The sequence below is a fragment of the Python bivittatus genome, unplaced genomic scaffold (assembly GCF_059951505.1).
Source record: "Python bivittatus isolate LINGU-HERP-01145 unplaced genomic scaffold, Pbiv_v1 ctg000700_np1212, whole genome shotgun sequence".
In the NCBI taxonomy this organism is placed as follows: domain Eukaryota; kingdom Metazoa; phylum Chordata; class Lepidosauria; order Squamata; family Pythonidae; genus Python; species Python bivittatus.
This window is the reverse complement of record NW_028277098.1, coordinates 73,698,056-73,717,968: the sequence shown is the minus strand read 5'-3', so window position 1 is coordinate 73,717,968 and position 19,913 is coordinate 73,698,056. Positions and strand designations below refer to the sequence as shown.

Here is a 19,913-nt window from a genome sequence, read left to right as displayed (position 1 = left end):
GAGTTGTTGGTCCCAATTAGGGTCATTAAGCAAGGTCTACCTGTATAAATGTTTAAAGAAAGGCTAATTAGCATATCAATCCATAATACTAGATTGGATCTTTATTGCTAATAACAGAAATGATATGTATTGTATGCACGCCTTCGAGTCAATCTTGACTCCTGGCAATTGCCTGAATTAGTCCCTGCAGTTTTCTTGGCAAGATTTCAGAAGTGGTTTACCATTGCCTGCTTCCTAGGGCTGAGAGTGACTGGCCCAAGGTCATCCAGCTGGCTTTGTGCCTAAGGCAGAACTAGAATTCATGGTCTCCCAGTTTCTAGCCTGATGCCTTAACCACTATAGCAAACTGGCTTTTGAATGAATGAATGAATGAGGAGGAGGGAGGGAGGGAGGGAGGGAGGGAAGGAAGGAAGGAAGGAAGGAGGGAGGGAGGGAGGGAGGGATTAAGAAAGAAAGTAAGAAAGAAAGAATATACAGTGGTACCTCTACTTACGAACACCCCTACTTACAAAATTTTCGAGATACGACCAGCTCCGGCCCCAAAAATTTACCTCGATGTGCGAACTCCGCCTCGAGGTATGGCCATTTTTCCACCCTGACACGTGGTCCACGGCCATTTTTCCGTCCTGACACGTGGTCTGCGGCCATTTTTCCGCCCGACACGTGGTCCGCGGGTGTTTTTCTGCCCCGCTGCGCGGCGCGCGGGCGTTTTGCCGCCCCGCCGCACCCCTGACGTGCGGGGCGTGGGCGCTTTTCCGCCCCTGATGCACAGCGCACGGGTGTTTTGCTGCCCCACCGCGCGGTGCGCGGGCGCTTTTCCGCCCGACGCATGGTGTGCAGGTGTTTTGCCGCCCCGCTGTGCGGGCGCTTTTCTGCCTGACGCGTGGTCCGTGGACGCCAGAACGGATTAACGGTAATTACATTGAACCTTATGGGAAAATTTGCTTCGGGGTGCGACCAAATTCGGAGGGCGGAATGGATTAACCGTATTTACATTGAACCTTATGGGAAAATTTACCTCGACTTGCGACCAACTCAACTTGCGATCAGAGTCACGGAACGGATTAAGTTCGTAAGTAGAGGTACCACTGTACAAGAAAGAAATTATGACTTAACATATTACGGGTGGGGAGAATAAAATAAGCCTTATGGAGGCCTTGGGATAAAATGGTATAGAACAACGTGAGGTGCAGAATGCAAGCTTTAGAGCAGTATCAGATGAAAAAGAAATAAACTTGCATCAAACTCTGTATGATTCAACTGCGTCCAAAAATGAAAAGCAGCTAGAGAATCTCAATGGTTGCTCTACAAAGAGTGAAGCTCTATGAGGAACTATAAGGCAAACATGGAAACAACATAGTTCAAGAGTACAAGCAGGAAATCCTTGGCCCAGAGTAGGAAAGAAAGATGGCAAGAAATGAGCATGATAATTGGGCTGATCAGTGAGTACCTGAACTGTTATAAATTCTGAGAAAAGCCCCAATAACTTTGGGAAAACTGAGAATGGAGTTCTGACTAAACACTTAAATCTGAGAAATGAAAGATTCCAGCTAGTTGTTCAAATTACAGTATGCTAAGTACTACAAACCTATACTCCAAAAGACATAAGGGGGAGGCACAAAACAAAGGCACCAGAAGGAATCCATGCCGCCCTTTCTGGGGGGCAAGCCACTTCAAGAACAGATCATGCTTTACGACAAAACTCTGGATAATTTAAAATATGTCTGTGGATTGTGTGGCTGATAGGTATGGTAGCCGTATGTAATTCCCAAGTTTTGCATACTGCAGGACAGGAAGCCCTTCAATTCATGTATAAGTCTTCTATTCTCCGTAGTACATTATTTTAAAAAGACTCAGTACAATAGTTATGTTCTAGAGATCTTTAAACTCTTGCTCATGTTGCCCATATAAGAATACAGTAAAGTCACCTCCAAGTTGAACTCAGCTCCTATTGATTTAAATTAACACATACATGGAGTTTTATTGTCCTGATATGGAAATGGTTTGTTATTGCCTTTTTGTGAGACTTTTTTTTTTCAACTTCCCAGTCTAGCCTATAGTCCTGGACTTCCCAGGTAGCTTTCCCATCCAAGTACTAACCAGGCCCAAACCAGTTTGCTTTCTAGATCAGCCAAGGTCAGCTAAATATTGCACAATACAAATTAGACCAAGTACTAGAACACCTACAATATGAAACATATGATATATAAAACATATGGAAAAAGCAAAGAGATCTCCATTTCACTTACAAATTCTTAGTATCCTAGTATCATATGTTTAAATACAAATAAATGCTATTTAAATAAATTTACTGCTATTATAGTAAAGGCTTGAAAATTTTACAGCGAGGGTGGAGTCAGTGACTATATTTTCCACAGAAAACAGAATCACAAGCTACGACAAAATATTTTGTGATGTGATTCTGAGTTATAGCAACATGATGTACTCTTACTGAGCTAGAAAAACCCAATGAACCTAAAGCTTCATTCTGTTACTGTCTTGAATATCTCAAACTTAATTTTAATTATATAATTAAAATCCAGTGAAGCAGTGAAACATGCCAACGAAAGACAGTATGGCCTCAACGCACCTAAAGGCATTTCTTAAAGCTTGAAATACTAACCTTTAAAATAAAACAATATTGGAAGTAGCTTTACTGGCATTGGTACTGATTTTGTTCTTTCTTCAAATAATTAAATAATGACTGTATTTGTGTTCAGTAATAGGATTTGTATTGCCTTATGATTCTATCTTATTAAAAGTAGAAGATATCAAGAATTCTGGCCTAAATATAACATAAGCGAGTTTGCCATGCTTGCTTATTCCTTTTTAGTCAGAATTTATTTATTTCAAGAACTTATATGGCCGCCTATCTCACATAGTCATCCTAGGTGGCTCACAACAACCAACAAAACCAGAATACAAACAGAACAACCTTCCCACTAGGCACCAGACCAACCATTAACTTCCTGGCTCAACTCCCACCCTAGCCCAATGCTTGGGGAAAGAGCCAGGTCTTCATGGACTTCTGGAAGGCTAAAAGAATGGGGAGTCCTTGAATCTTAGTGGGAAACTCTTACAAAGGGCTAGGACAGCTACAGAAAAGGTGTGCCTCTGAGGTCCTATCAGATGACAGCATTTAAGAGAGGGGCCTGGGGTGGCCAACCTATCTGACCTAGTGGGAATGGGTAGGTATCTTTGCGGGAAGAGGTCTTGCAAATAACCTAGCCTGTAGGGCTTTTAAGGTGATAGCCAACACCTAGAATTGCATTTGGAAAGGATCTAGGAGCCAGTGCAGCTCACACAATAGCTGCATAACTCATGCATTGCTGCATTCTGGGCCAGTTGCAGCTTCCAGATGGCCTTCAAGGGCAACCCCACGTAGAGTGTGTTGCAGTAATTCAATTACTGCAATTGGAAGGTGACTAAGTCTCAGCTCAACAAGGTAGATCAGACTAAGAAACCAATGCCATATAGGTCAGGACTACTTTTATTGTAACAGAATCTTAAGTCTGAATGTGCATCCCTCCCCCGCCTTACTTTATATTCATGTGAACTAGGGAGGGGCCTTTCTGAGACATTTACTCAAACTAATTTCTTGGACTGGGTTCAAGCCCCTCTTATCTGACCATTACCTTGATAGTAACCCTTCCTCCTGTCCTTCAAGGCTATTCCTTATATCCTCTATTCTAAGGCATGAGTGACCACAAGCAATGGTGTCCTAGTTCATGAATGGGCACAACTTGCATACGAGTTGAATTTATGCAAAGGCCCCCCTTCCAGTTCCTGCATTTCTGACATGAGACAAGATGAGACAAGAAGCCCCCCCCCAGCCATGGCTGCCACCTGCTCTTCTAGCAGGAATCACAAGTCCAGGAGGACCCCCAAATTGTGCACCAACAGCATCACTTGCCCAGCATGGGGTAGAGATGTATAACTGGATATCATCAGCATATTGATTATACCAAACCCCATACTGCCAAATGACCTCACCCAGTGGCTTTAAATAGATGTTAAATAGGAGGGGAGACAGACCTGAGCCCTGAGGCACCCCACATAACAGGACCCTACAGCTGGACCCTTCCTCCCCTACCAGCACCAACTGGTACCGGCCATGGAGGAAGGAGGAGAGCTGCTGCAAATTCTAAGATAACAAGTTAGTTCAAATATTAATTCTACTTAAAGAATTTTTTATGAGTTTAAACAGAGATAAATCAATCATGATTGAATTAAATCTTATTGATTTCAATGGATTTACTCTATGTGTGATTAATCCAGAGAGTGTACTCACATGTTGCACTAAAACATAGTTTGCTTGGCTTTGTGTGAAATATGTGAACTCAACCACTGTGATATGTAAATTATAGCTTAGTGTGAAGCAGACTGCACTTTTAGAGTGAGTCCCAAGATCTAAACAAATCAACAAATAAAAAATAAATAATTCATCCCAAGAAATTTTATATAATTTTTCCAAATAAATAAATAAATAAATAAAATAAAGATAGATAGATAGATAGATAGATAGATAGATAGATAGACAGACAGACAGACAGACAGATATGTAATTCTTCCCTCAACCTGAGAGTGTTTGCAATTCAACTTATATTTTTGTTAAGTCTATATGGATATCTCTGATGGATACAACTTCTGTGCTTTTGTTAAAGAAGGCAAGCACTATAATAATGAAATGTTATTCTCCACAAAATACCTTTTGAATCTACACATGCAATATATTAAAATCTGTATTTTCTAGATATGTATAAAAAGACTGTCAATAAAATATTAACAGCTGGAATTATAGCTGACTAAACCCCACTTATTACTATTTCTTTTGTTATAAATTGCTTTATTCAGTTAGAAATGTCTTGCCCCAACAGACAGCAGTCAGGTTTGGCATAGTAACAGTGGAACTGTAAACTAATACAATGAAACATATATTGGTTGTGAATAATTTGTTTAACCCTGTATACATCATTTCTGTTACGTCCAGTTTTATATGGACATTTAAAAAAACTATGAGAAGGTCAGATAAAATAAAACTGATTATCAAAGATTTGAAAACTACAGGTTTACAGAACCCTTGAAGCTAAAGAATTTAACTAAACACTGGAATGCATAGATTTCATGACAGGAATTCTGACAGAAACCCAAATACCAATTCTGAAAAACAAATTCAAGCAATGATCAAACAATGCAGACACATCCTATTATAGTGCTTGCCACCCATTCTACTAATTAACTGCTTGAAATTATTCAGTTAGGAAATCTGCTTTTGAAGTAATACTTTTTAAAGGCATAAACAATTCCCCTCATGTCACTTTCTCTCAGCCAATATGGCTGTAGAAGTCATCTTTCAAGTTTCAGTAAAAATAAGTGATCCAACTTCAAAATTTGACTTTTAATTGTTACAGTCCCTTGTCAATAAAATCAAAATGTTATTTATATTAAACAATGTAGTATTTCACACTGACATGTTAATCATACTATTTTGTCCAGTTTTAATTTTGATTAGCCAAACACATTAATGCCAACAAAGAGGATGAGGTCTATAGAATTGATTGAAATATTTACCAGTCATACTGCTGTCTCTGTTTATTCCATTATGAAGCTTACAATGAACAAAGGCTGCATCAAACAGCCACGATCCAAAGAGGTTCAAGATACTATTAACTTTTGGCCTGTGAGGGGCAGGTAACGGTCGAGGTTCAGAACTAGTCTGGTTTGGGCTAGACAGTGGAGAAGTAGAAGATGGCTGGTGTTTGGAAGCATGAGCAGTGTTAGCCTATTTGAATGAAAAAAAAGCATTTGTTTAGAACTTTAATCATATACCTGCTTATAATGTAATAATGTCAGTTATCTTTATTATTGGAAATATTACAAAAACATAGCTGTTGCTAAGGATAAAGACTTACTGTGCTGTTTTTCATTGTTGGCTTATTCACAGTTACAGCACGATGTCTCCGATTATGAGGTGGGGTTGTATTAACAGCTGCAGTTTGGGGCATGCTCAATCTATTTACTGGTGTAGGTGGAGCACTATCAGCGCGAGGCCTTGAAATACCTGAAAAATATAACATCAATTTGAACCTGAAGTTCTACCTAAAATCCTATGGTGTATTTTTAGAAATATACACACACTAGCTCTAGTGTTAAATATATCTCATTTTAGAATTAATTTTTTACTAAGATTAGAAAGAGATGAAAGTTTTGAAATTACATATAGTATTTCTTCTTAAAACATAGCCAGATTTGAACATATACAGTGAAAACAATAAGAAAACTATAGAAACAAAGAGGAAAAACTGAAAGTTTTTTTCTTCCTAACTAGGTTAACAGCCATCTTTAAAATTTTAAGAGAATGATCTATCTTTAACATATGTAATAATGTTAAAAATGATACACACAGCTTTCTTATACCTAGTCAAACATTCTTCAGAGTGGTAAGCTAAGCAAAAACTAGTGGAAGTGAACTGACCAGGCATTCATGGAAAAAAATCCTTATATACTGAATGTGAAAAGAGGATCAATGAAACAATTATTCCTAAGTGTATGCAGTGATAGGATGCTCTACTTTCAAAGTATTTGCAGCATACTTTTGCAAACATTTCATTTCTTATTTTCATATTACCATATTTAAGACAAGTTTTATCCCTCAAATAATTACCTGTAAATTGAGGAAGTCAATCTTAAAATACTGATCAGAATAGAAAAAGCTGTTATGGTTTAAAAGCATTCAAAAGGGGCACTTCACTATACGCCAAGCGAAGTACCCTCTTTGATGCATTAAATCAACCATGTGCTCTGGAAGGCTGAGCATGAGTTGCTTCAAAGGATTTTCTCAATTTTCCACATGGGTGTCTGTGAACAGGTAACACTTCCACTGGAACCACCAGCAGAGTTGAGACCATGGCTGTTTTAGTGCTTCAAGGAGTGTTTTGGCCCTTTTGAATACTTTGGACAGCCCTAGAAGCTGCTGAAAATAAAGAAATGGACAGGAGATCAATGCTGAAAAGCTGGCCACCACTGATAATTACTCATTATTGAGGACATAGTGATTAGCCCTTCTTGAAACGGCTAAACAGGGTTTCTCTTGTTTTTTTTTTCCTATCCTGCCCTTTTTTCTTCCTTCCCTTTTGCATGCAGTTACCACTTCCTCGTACTCCATTTCCATTCTGTTTGTTTGTTTTGCTGTTTTTGTCAGAAATAATTAACATAATAAATAGAGCACCTTATTTTACAAGAAATTAATTTCAATTGGTAGTTATTAATTCAATATATATATATATATATATATATATATATATATATATATATATTTGTCCTGGCCCTGGGTATATTTGGGAGTGTGGCTTCACAGAGGTATATAAACAGATACACATATATCCACACACATGTGTCACAGAGACACAATTACTGGAAAAGAGAACATCTCCAGGACAGGTTTCAGCTGGAGTTGGCAACTGAAGCCAAAATTTAGCCTCCAATGGTGTTACTGAAATGAAGGGCCAAAATTTGTTAAGGGAAGGGTTCAGGAATCATAATAAAAGCATTTTACCTCATGCAGATATTACACTTTCATCCCCTTCCCAACAACACTGTCCCCAAACTACAAAATTAATTAAAAATTAGCCCACCCAAAATCATCTTGTTGCTGAACTTTGGCAATGGGATCTCAAGATATTTTGGGGACCACAAATGGTATTCCCGGAGCTGCATGCAACCATTTGCCTCCAATTCCCCACTCCTGATATACAGCTACAAAATATTAGTGTAACTTGAGGCTTGAAAATGCAATGTTTAAATATTTATTTTTAAAATACAATACATAAAATTCAACTTTATTGTAGCAAAGATTAAAAATTATTAACATAGGAGCCAAACTTCATTCTTCCCATTTTAGAAACAAATTTGTAGCAAAATCCTCCTGCATCAAAGAACAAATTGCCCATGAACATTCCCCAAACCATTTTAAGGGAATCTCATTTATGTTCATAATCCTCAGAAGTCAATTTTGCTACAGCTTACTCCCAATTTAATGAGCATAAGGAATAAGCACAGGAAAGCTCCTCAGCTTTTTGCAGTCCCTTCTAGCTCTTTCCCGTAAAATTATGCCCTTAATTGGTTTTTTTTGTTTTATATATGGAATTGGAGGATTCAAAAAATGCACAAGAAAAGAGGCCCTCAGCAACTTTCTGAACCTTTGATAAAACTTCTCCTGATGGCTGAGGAATCTGGTTGGCTGAAAGTGATGGATAAGCAGCCAAATTACATGGAAGTCTAATCTATAGGTATAGAAAAGCTGCTTCCAACACTAAGCTGTGCATGGTTCTCTAGATCTAGGGTAGAGTGCAGAGGTTCCCAAACTTTCTCACTTTTCATGGTGCCCTAGGTGTCTCTAATTTTTTCATGGTGGCCCTAAGCCAAAACTGTGAACTACCTCAAGCTAGTAGTTCACAATCCCATGGCACCCCTGTGAGTTTGCTATAGCAGGCCAGGGGAACAAAGGTGTATTTTTTTCTGTATCAAAGTGATCTTGACCATTGCATTTCCAGAGCTCACTATTTTGATGTCATTTCCAAATCTCAGATGCAAGTCACAATTCTTCATCCACAATTCAGAATATTAGGGGAAAAAACCTTAATCTACAGATAAAAGGACAAACAATTTACAAGTGATTAAGAGTTCTCTTCTATGTGCCTTGGTATTACAATCAGCACAATTGAAACAGATCTGTTTGTCTTAGTTTAACAAACAGAAAGAAGCAGTATTCTGTTACTAAAGAAACATTTATTCAAAAGTTTGGGCTTTCATGAGTTTTAAATTAACAAATAATTATGTTTAAATTAACAGAAGTAATAAAAAATAATTGATTTTTCTAATAATTACATTAACTTAATTGAATTAATTTCTAATAATTAACAAATAATAAAAATTTATTTTTCTAATGCAAATTTTGCATTAATCATGAGTTAAACGCACAATTTGGATTAGAAAAATCCATTTTTATTATTTGTTAATTATTAGAAATTAATTTAATTTCTAATAATTAAATCATGTGTAGCTCTCTCATTAACTTTAATCATAAGTGTAGCTCTCTCATACTGCAATAAGCTTTAAATAGCATTCTGCAAAAAAGGTCCACACAATTTAATTATATTCCTCCATAATCCATTTTCATTTATTGTAGGATGTGACAGTGAATTAATTCATTATAAGATAAATACTAAAATGGAACAGCTATAGTTGGATTTGCTTATTTTCAGCCTGTGTTTTCCATTAATAGTATAATTAATAGTATAACAGCTTTGCTGGGTTAGCTAGTCCAGGAATCTATACTCAGATGCCAACTGGAAACCCATAAATTAGACATGAGTATAATACCATCATCCTGGTCATGCTCCCCATCAGCTCCTATTCAGCAGTATTCTACCTCTAACAGTGCAGTTATGAATGCACAGCCATCATAACTACCAATTACTGAATGCCTTAGTCTCTGCATATTTATCTCCTTTTAAATATAGCAAAGAGGATGGCATCAGCAAATTCTGTAGTAGCAAATTCCAGAGCACACTGTGAAGTAATCTAATTTTATTTGTCCTGAAATTCCCACTCTTCTTTTTCATTCAATCAGTGGTTCTCAGATTTTTACATCTTATGACCCACCAATAATTCTGTCAGAGGGTGTAGATCCCATCATAATAGAAAGACTACTTCTTAAAAATATATTTGCAGTCATTCTTTATAATATTTATCATTCCCAGTAAGTTTTATGGTTTCACTCTACACTCTACCTAACTAGTCCTGTGTATCAACAGTTGAAAATCATTGCAGTAGATGATTCCATATTCTGGAATTATAGCAATGCTTTCCTCTGCAAGAATAATTTTATATAATTCCATCATGCCTTCCCTCAGTCACCTGTTTTTGAAGCTATACCGTACCCTTTTCTCGTAAGAAAACTGCTCCCAGTGCTTTGATCAGGCAAATGCCTTTTCTGTACCTTTTTCTGTTATACAGTATCACACTGCAAAGACCAGAAGTATATATAATACAAAGATTAGGCTAGCGCCAGCTTTAAAGCTTTACTAGTTATCCCAACATGGGATCTGTATCTTCTTTTTCTTTTATAGCAGTCACACACTGAATTCATATCACCATAACCTCAAAACTTTCGCATTGAGTTCCCACTACCTCAATCACAATCAGCAAATATGTGAAGTTAGGAATTTTGCCTAACATGAATCATTCTATATTTATCTGTACTAAACTGCAGTTGCTATTTTAATATTCATTTCTGCCACCCCTCTCAGGTTTTGAATTATATACTGTCCTTTTCAAATTATTAAAGCATTCCATTTAATGCCCCATAGAAAGCATTCTTCCCCTTTATTCAAGCCATCCCTCCATGAATATTTCAAAGAATTTAATTTATATGAGATTTTTTTCTCTATTTCTCAATATTTAAACATTTTGAACATCTCTTAATATGTTCCAGCATAGAAGTACGCTAATGTTATTAAAATAAATTAGGACTATTAATCTTGTTGCAGTGTGAGAGAGAAACTTATTAACATGACTGTAAAAGATACTAAGGATTGGTAGTTGTACTTTTTAATATATATACACAGTACTTCTGGAAATACATAATCTACAACAGTGAAAAGAAGCTCATTTTATAGCAAAGAAAGTCTGTATAACAATTAAAAAAAATAAACAGAATACTATATTTTAAGTGTTTTTATTACAATAGTAATATATCAATTTATACAGTACTAAGAAACTATCATGACAGAATACTGCACCTTTCCAAAATTTGATTCAAACCCCAACCACTGTTAAAATCACTACCCATCTCCTGAGATTCTTGGCACCCAAGACAGTGCAACAAGTTTTAATACCATATCTGGGTAATCTTTCACACCCATTGATTGTAAGTGCAGCAACTCCTAAAGAAGAGAGAGAGTATTTTCTGCTACATTATATGCCATAACGGAAACATATCCAAAAAGCAGTTCTTGAGGAAAATGACATATGCAATTTTTACTGAAAGTTGTGGTTTCATACAAAAACAGGCAACTGTTTTAGTTAACAACCCCAAATCCTGAAAATTCTTCAAAGCAAATTATTCAAGTAGGAACCAAGAAATATTTCAAGGCATTTTGCTAAGTATATTAATAATCTACTTTTCAGAACTTATTAGCCAGACTATAACAACCTGACCAGAAAAACACTTGGGTGGACTCCTTAAAGGGAATGTGATCACCCAAGGACCTGCAATATACCTTCTGATCTTCCAGTGTTTTAGAAATAGTTCATCTACCTTATATTTTTTCTCTGGAAGCTGTATGTAGGAGAGACAGAAGGAGCCAGAGATGGGAGGTGAAGCTCATAAAAGGACTAACAGTTGTCAACTATTTGAAATAAAATATATTTCAAATGTCCAGATAATGGCATTGACATGTATGCAATTAGTTCTACAACATACTGCTGAACTGAATACCTATACCACAAAAAGAGGCAAGCAACATCTTATCAATTAAAATACTTTACCTAGAAATGCATCCACTAAGCAACTGATCCCACGCATAGCACGAAAGAATATTTGAGGCAGATGTTTAAGGCAGGGATACTGATTCAATTCCTGAGCCATTCCACTCACATTTAGAAACTGTTCCTGAAATTTGGGGGTAGAGCTTATTACCGCTGGATTACTCAAATCCACAGGATTGCTACAAAGAAAAATGATATTATTTAATCAGAACAAAATGACCAGATGGAGGAAAAAACCCCCTCAAACCTATAATACACTAAATACTTTTTCTTTAAAAATTTTCCTTTAAAGAAATTAAAAGACTGTTTAATTTCTTGAAAGTTTGGAATGCAAATCATTCTATAATTTTTAATATTAATGGATAAATTTATTTACCGTAAAGCTTACTATCTATGAAGTTAAAGTGCTGCATGAAGAACTGATTTCTATTTTTTTTAAATTATGCCCTGAAGGTGAAATGTTTAAAAATTGATAGACCCAAGAGTAATAGACAACCCATCCAATACCTAGCTAATAAAGACGGCAAAGTGTTTGGGGGCTTAGGTTTAAATTATTGTTAATTATGATCACCTAGGGGCCCATGACATTTGTATGCTGATGTGAATGCAACAGTATTGTAAGAGAATGTTACAGCTGTGGATGTAGGGAGGCACTAAAATCATAAAGGCAGTGGAGGAATTATTAGAATGTTTAGTGCATAGAGCTATATGAAAGGAACACAATTAGCAAAAAACTGAAAAGATATGAAGAATTTCAGAAAAACTATTTTTTAAAGTAGCCAGAAAAAATGTTTTGAGTCAGAACTCTACAAAAGCTGTTCTGAGGACAACTCCAAAATACCACATGCTTCAATGAAGTCAGATGTTTCAACAGGTTAATTTATTTCTAGAATGAAAGGTATTCAGTCACTGGATAAAGAAGATTGGCTTTTTATTTTATTTTTATTTTATTATTGAGTTTGAATATCTGCATCCTGACCTATTAAAGAGCCACTTCATAGCAAGGCCAACATCTTATTTCAGTAAGTCTTGATCCAAGAAGACTCATATATAACAGAACTGAGTAAACTTGCTAATAACATTATATGATTTTTCTTGTGTATACCTCAGCATATGTAAAAAGCGAAACCAGGTCTGGGCAACACATTCATTATCCATTTCAGGAGGTATCAAATTTGCATCTTCATCAGGAATTTTAAAAGGTGGAAATGAAGGTCCATATGTAAAACGCAACAATCTAGGGGGAAAAAAAGTAGTTTTTAAAACAGTTTTTGGAATTCTGATTTCACTCTGCCTACAATAATTAGTATCCATATTTCATTGGAGGCATTTGCTGAACAAAAACTTTACAAATATCATACAAAGATCCAAACTCTAATCAACCTAATTATACTTTTCCTACTTATACATTTCAGGGAGTACTTCTTTTAAACCAAGCTAAATTGCAGTAATAAGTCTTGATGTGTACTCTAATAAAGAGGAAATTTAAACAAGGAATTAGCTGGTTATATAGCAACATGAAACATCCTTGCTCAAATGGTAATATTCATACAGCAGAGGTTTGTATTACTCTTAATACTGCATTGATTATGAAAAGGAAGAGTTTACAAAAATAATTATATGTAGCCTCCATACACACACACACAAACTCCTTAAGATGCATTCATGTTTTTTTGCAAAGATCTTGTGATGTAGTGGCCCACCAAAGCAGAAAAATATACCTAGCACCCATTCAGAATCCTAGCAAAAGATTTTCCTTTCACAATAATAATAGTAAAAATGACATAATACATAATTATCTTGCATGACTCTCCCTGACCTGACAATTTTCTATTTCAAAGAAAAAAAATTAACATACAAAAAACAAAACAAAAAACAAGTGATCAGGGGCACTCTGATCTGCATTCTGATATGTGACCACCCAGAACCCAGTTCTAAACTAAAGAGAAACTAAATTTAAGAACAAATTCAGAAGTTCACACATAGTAAATGTGATAAGTCAGGTGCAGTAACAGCTAATTTGAATAGAAAGAGCAATGCCCAAGGAAATCTCCTGAACCATTAATATCAACTGCATCATTTAGCAATGTCAAACTGAATAAGGAAAAAAGAGATAGCCTACCTAGCAGTAAGTGCACAGATAACTTTACTCCACTGTTCTACCACTGCAGAATGATGCCTCCAATTTGCTACCATCTCTTTGGCAGTTTTCCAATAAGGTGGTGTGGGAAAACACCGAGAACAGGCTAGCAACCAGACTTCAAACAACACACCAATCAGTTTTTCAGCCAGATTCTCAGCAATACCACCTAAAACAGGAACAAAGCAAAGGACATTTTAAAAATCTTTCTTGCAAGGAATCCTCTATTATTTTCATAATATCAATTAATTATGATCTATCTAGGTACTAATTCTTCTCACTGCTCATTGCACAGTGACATAGTTTTATGATCATGTACCAGAATAGTCAGCTTTGTTCAGAACTATATGCAAACTTCATATTCCTATTAAATAGTTGGAACTTTATATTCCCCCAAACCATTCTAAATATATGGAAATAAACACATTGAAACTTTTAGAACAGGTTGATTTGGATGTTAATAGACGTATTAAAATTCTATTAAGCCTGAAGGGTATAATTAATGCTATTAAAATGAATATTCTCCCTCTTCTAAATTATGCCTTGAGAGGTATCCCAATGTTAATCCCAGATAAATATTTTCTTCAGAACAATAAGTTATTCAGAAAATAGATCTCCAAGAATTTCGTTAGCTAAACTAAGATTACCATTTGTTGATGATGGTTTTAATTTACTGGATTTGCAAAAATATAATTGGGCTTATATTTTATCAACCATAAATATGTACAATGAAAAATACTCCAATGTATATAGAGTAAAAGCATGGGCCTTGTTGGAAAGTTACTATTTATCTCCATTAAGGTTAAGGCAAGTTCTTGGAATAACATGTAGTAGAAAGAGTGTTTTATTTCCAGGACTGTGTGCCATGAGAAACCTTTGAGCTCTAATGGGGTGTAAACCAGATTTTGGTCTGAGGCTCACAAATGTTTAACTCTTTAGAAGAATTCTACTTTAAAAATAGGTGGTAGTATGTTTTATCGGAAAGTATGAGTAGAGCTGGGATAGTTACATTAAATCAATTTTTATGTAATGGTTATATCAAGGATTTTTCTCAGCTTCAGACTAAATTTCATCTTCCTAGTTCACAACAGTAGCAGTATTTTCAACGTAAGCATGCTCTGACAGCTCAACATGGGCCAGACACCGTGGCCACTTCAAAGGTACCTGAGATGCTTTATCTGATGGAATCTATCTCTTACCAAAAGTTAAAGAACATTTTTAAAGTGGATACCACTGGGATATATCAACTATGGACTAAATATTTGGAATATACAATAGGTCCATCTCAACGGTCGCAAGTCCTTAAAAACATTAAATTAGTATCAACGAATTGGAGATAAAAATTGATTCATCTAAAAAAATGTATTTTCAGCTTACTGAATAGAGAAAACATGTCTAATATTTCAGTATCATTTTATGATTATGATGCTTTAAAGTATTAAACAATAGGAAAAAACAGGATAATGTTCTTAATTAAACAATTTCTAGCTAAAAACTTATTTGGAAGTAGTAAATGGGAAAAGCTAAGTGTCTAACCTTGTACTGTTGGAGGTGCCAGCAGAGTATCATTAATCTGTAGTAGAAACAATAATAAAACTTCCCATGTTTCTCTAGCCATAATGGTTGATTCATGAGCCAATTTCTGGACAGCTTTCAAAACTTGCAAACACAATTTAATCTGACTGGAACCTTGATCCTGCCTATAAAGAAGAAAACATACCTTAACAATGCAAACTGCAAAAAGTATCTGCAAAGACTGAGGCTGGGAATCAAAAGGGGGTATTTCAAAACATCACTAATGAAGAGCAAATGGATATTACAATTACTAGACTTATCTGGAAAAAGGGCACTTAGCCTTTCAGTTTTGCATTTGGGGAAAAATAGATCCACACAACTCACAAAAACTCTTACTTAATGAATTAGCTCTTAAATGAGAGTGGGAGTTCTACTTATTGCCTTTCCAAGATTCTTTATTCTAATACCTTATTTCCTGACATTAAACCTGATTAATGAAACTCCATATGAATATTGTTCCCTAGTTGTAGTATACTCTTAAGGGCCTGGCAGCAGCATTAAGAGAGGTTAGTAAAAGATTTTCAAAGCATCTAAAGTCAGCAGTCAATAGAATAATCTGCAGTCTGTGACCCACCTAGTTGAATTCAAAATACCTATCAGTACTTCTAAAAATATACCACTTTCTGAGACCTTGGTTACGGAAGAAGAGTTTGAAACATGTAGGTCATTACATTTTTAGGTTAAGTATTTTATATTAACTCTGGGCAGTTTGTTGCAGACAGAGATCTGTAACATAGGCCTCTTTAAGATGGTTAAAAATTTGCAAACAGTATTTTAAAGAATAAAATTTTCACTAACTCAAAAACATAAATACATATTAAAATACTTTTCTAAAACAAGAAATACCAAGAATTTTCTACAATTAATAAATAACATGGTTAATCTAAAAACAATTATTAGCTATGTATTGTTGAAGGCTTTCACGGCCGGCATACGATGGCTGGTGTGGGTCTTCTGGGCTGTGTGGCCGTGGTCTTGAAGTTTTGTTTCCTAACGTTTCGCCAGCACCTGTGACCGGCATCTTCAGAGTGCAGGAGCACAGACAGGAGCAGTTCTCTCTGTGCCCAGGGTGATGTGACCCTTTTTGTGGGTATTTATAGAGATCTGGGGGGGAAAGGGAGGGGGGGGAGATTGGGGGTGTGGGTGGGGTTGAGTTACTGAGTGGCTGCTTGTTTTGGTGTCAGCATCTGTGTGTATCTTCCTGCCTAATCCCCAGGAAGATACACACAGATTCTGACACCAAAGCAAGCCGCCACTCAGTAACCCAACCCCACCCACACCCCCAATCTCCCCCCCTCCCTTCCCCCCCCCGATCTCTATAAATACCCACAAAAAGGGTCACATCACCCTGGGCACAGAGAGAACTGCTCCTGTCTGTGCTCCTGCACTCTGAAGATGCCAGTCACAGGTGCTGGCGAAACGTTAGGAAACAAAACTTCAAGACCACGGCCACACAGCCCGGAAGACCCACACCAGCCAATTATTAGCTATGCTTTTAAGATAAACTATGGCTAAATTATGGACTGTCTTGATCAATAATTATACAGTACAGGCATAAAGTTATTTGTTCTACACTACTTACCTAGGTACAAAGAGGTTCTGTAGATGTTTGAGAATGCTCTGAACATAAAGATTTGGCTCTTTAATAACAGGTGGAGGAATTGTATCCTTAGGTAAAACCAGAGCCATAATCCAATCTGTATATACATCAACACAGTGTTTCACTGTCTCACCATCCAAAGGGAGAGTGAGCCCATAGCAAACCACCTCCATTGTCCATTTTACCTAAGAAAATAAAAATACAGCAATATTAATACTAACAATGGCAAAAATATAGACAATCAAGCCTGAAAAAAGGAATTCAGTTCTTTACCAGCTATATTCAAAATACTTGGGTCTAGAAATATTACGTATGGCAGTGGGCTACAAACTGTATCGTATGTTTGTATGTTTCAATGAATGCATAGTGAATAGAACCTAACATGCCTGTACATGGTACAAAGTTAAACATGACATGGTTTTGCAGATTTGAATCCGTACTATTTACATCCAAGTATTTATAGATTCAAAATAAGAAAATGATGAATATGCAAAGTACAGAACTTTGGAAAGCCTTCTGGTTGATTTAGTGCTTTTTTGTTCCTTTATTTCTTTTGTACTGTAAAGTAAATAGGGCCCAAAGGTGATTGACTCATTAGGTCTACAATTAATCAGGTGATGACAATTCCACACTAAACAAATACTGTGACTCTTCTAACTCTTGAGTTCTGATTGTTATTCTATCTGCTTTCAACAACTACAGGCTCTTCTAAGCAGCTGTCTGAACATTTGAAAATGAAGATAATTCACTCTTAGAAAGCAGGGGAAGACTATAAAAATATCTCTAAATGCTTCCAGCTAGCAATTTCAAGTGTCAGAAACATTGTCAAGGAAACAGAAGATACATGGAATAGTTGAAGTCAAGGCAAGATCTAGAAGACCAAAAAAAATCTATTAGGACTGTTCAAAAATTGGTCAGAGCTGCAAAACAGAACCCACAGATCTCTGCAAAGGACATCCTAAAAAGTTTAGCTGATGCTAGAGTAGTTGTCCACAGATCCTTAGTACAGTATTGTTTACACAACAATGATATGCATCGGAGTGTTGTCAGGGAGAAATCTTTTCTCTGATCCCATTACAAAAATCAATTGTTTCAAGTATGCAAAATGATGAGCCTCAAATCTTTAGGAAGAAAGTGCTCTGGACTGGTGAAACAAAAACTGAACTTTTCAGCCACAGCCACACAAGATACTTTTGGAGAAAAAAATGTGAAGCATTTGGGGAGGAAAAAAGAATACCTAGCCAATAATTAAACATGGGTGGTTTTATTATACTTTGGAACTGCATAGCAGCCACTAGCATATGAAATATTGTACAGGAGAAGAAAAAGAATCCTTTTTCCAGGGCTGGCTCCTGGTCAAGTCAGTAGTCTCAGATTTGGGGGGTGCTTCAGGGCTCTAGTCTCTCCCCACTTCTATTTAAAATTTACATGAAACCACTAGGAGAGGTCATTTGTTGATATGGGGTGCAGTATCATCAGTATGCTCCTGGTACCCACAGAAGAGAATATACTGATGATGATACCCAGAGAAGAGAAGAAGGGGAACAATATCATCTGTATGCTCATGATACCCGTAGAAGAGAATATACTAATGATGATACCCAGCTGTACATCTCTGCCCTGGACCAACCAAACAATATTATTGAGAACCTTTCCCAATGCCCAGAGGCTGTGGGGGTCTGGATACAGAACAAGAGGCTTTGGCTCAACCCTGGGAAGACTGGGTTACTGTAGATTTTAAGGCCTCCCAGCTCTGGAGATTTTCCTCTTTAACTCTGCCTAGGGGTGCATTTCCCCAATCAGAGCTGGTGTGCAATTTGCAATTTTCTGCTCAAAAAGCAGGTGGGAGCCATGGCTAAGAGGGCCTTTGCACAGGTTCATCTTATGCACCAACTGTGCCCATTCCTGTACTGGGAAGCCTTGTCACAGTAACTAATGCCTTAGTCATCTCCTGTGTGGATTACTGTAACATGTCATACATGGGGCTGCCCTTGAAAAGCATTAAGAAGCTGCAACTGGTCCAGAACATAGCAGCACAGGCAGTTTTTGGTATCTCTCAAGATGTTAATGTAGCAGTGTTAAGCAGTTAACACTGCTACTCTGCAAGCTGCACTGCCTCCCAGTAGGTTTCCAGATCCAATTCAAGGTGCTGGTTGCCACCTATAAAATCTTACATGGCATAGGATCAGACTATTTGCAGGACTGCCCCCATTGTTCTGCCACCCCTAACAGGGATGGCATGCTCCTGGTTCCTTCCATCGAACAATGGCATCTTGTTGGACCTGGAGTTGTATGTTCTCTGTGGCTATGCCTGTCCCGTGGAACATCATCCCTCCACAGATCCAGATGGCCCCAACCCTGTTAGCCTTTCATAAAGCTCTGACGAACTGACTGTTCATCCAGGCATTTGGGCCAGGAGGTTAGGTGAGCTCTGCTCATAATGTGCCTTTTTGTTTTGGGAGTTGTAGTTTTAACCAGGGTGTTATGGGCTATATATTGTTATGGTGGTTTTAATCTTTGTACACCGCCCAGAGTCACAGCTGTTAGATGAGAGACTATCTAAATAATTTAAATAAATAAATAAAAAGTTCTGCTAGGTATCAAGACATTCTAGAAGCTAATATCACATAGTCAGTGAAGAAACTGAAGTTGAAAAGCTGTTGGATCTGCAAGACAGCAATCTGAAACATACCTTCAAATCAGTCATAAAGTTTTAGAAAAGCCTCCAGAGTACCCAGACTTGAATATTATTGAAAAGCTGTGGGAAGATCTCAAACATGCAATGCATGCAAGGTGACCCTAAAATATTTCTGAGCTAGAAGAGGTCTATAAGGAAAAGTGGGGGGGGGGGGAATCCCCAAGCAAGAAACAGAAAGACTAATAATGACTTCAGAAAATGAGAAGCTTTTATTTCTACTGACAGATTTGTTACAAAGTATTTAATGAAAGGATGTCCAAAGTTCTGCATCTCCTGTGCAGTTGCTTTCTTATTCTGAATCTGTAAACCACTATACAGAGATAGTAAGTTTGCATTCAAATTTGCAAAAA

General features: G+C 36.8%; 1 protein-coding gene across 5 annotated transcripts in view; it reads right to left on the bottom strand.

Moving 5' to 3' along the window:
• The window catches only part of RALGAPB (Ral GTPase activating protein non-catalytic subunit beta), a 65,262-nt gene that overhangs the window by 42,602 nt on the left and 2,747 nt on the right, over positions 1-19,913 (bottom strand). For all 5 annotated transcript variants that reach the window (XM_088128462.1, XM_088128463.1, XM_088128464.1 and 2 more), the window contains exons 2-8: positions 16,848-17,050; positions 15,227-15,390; positions 13,673-13,859; positions 12,656-12,787; positions 11,551-11,729; positions 5,913-6,061; positions 5,572-5,782 (exon numbers count right to left, since the gene is read on the bottom strand). In XM_088128462.1, coding sequence (XP_087984588.1) covers positions 5,572-5,782; positions 5,913-6,061; positions 11,551-11,729; positions 12,656-12,787; positions 13,673-13,859; positions 15,227-15,390; positions 16,848-17,050 — 1,225 coding nt within the window. The remainder of the gene's footprint in view (positions 1-5,571; positions 5,783-5,912; positions 6,062-11,550; positions 11,730-12,655; positions 12,788-13,672; positions 13,860-15,226; positions 15,391-16,847; positions 17,051-19,913) is intronic.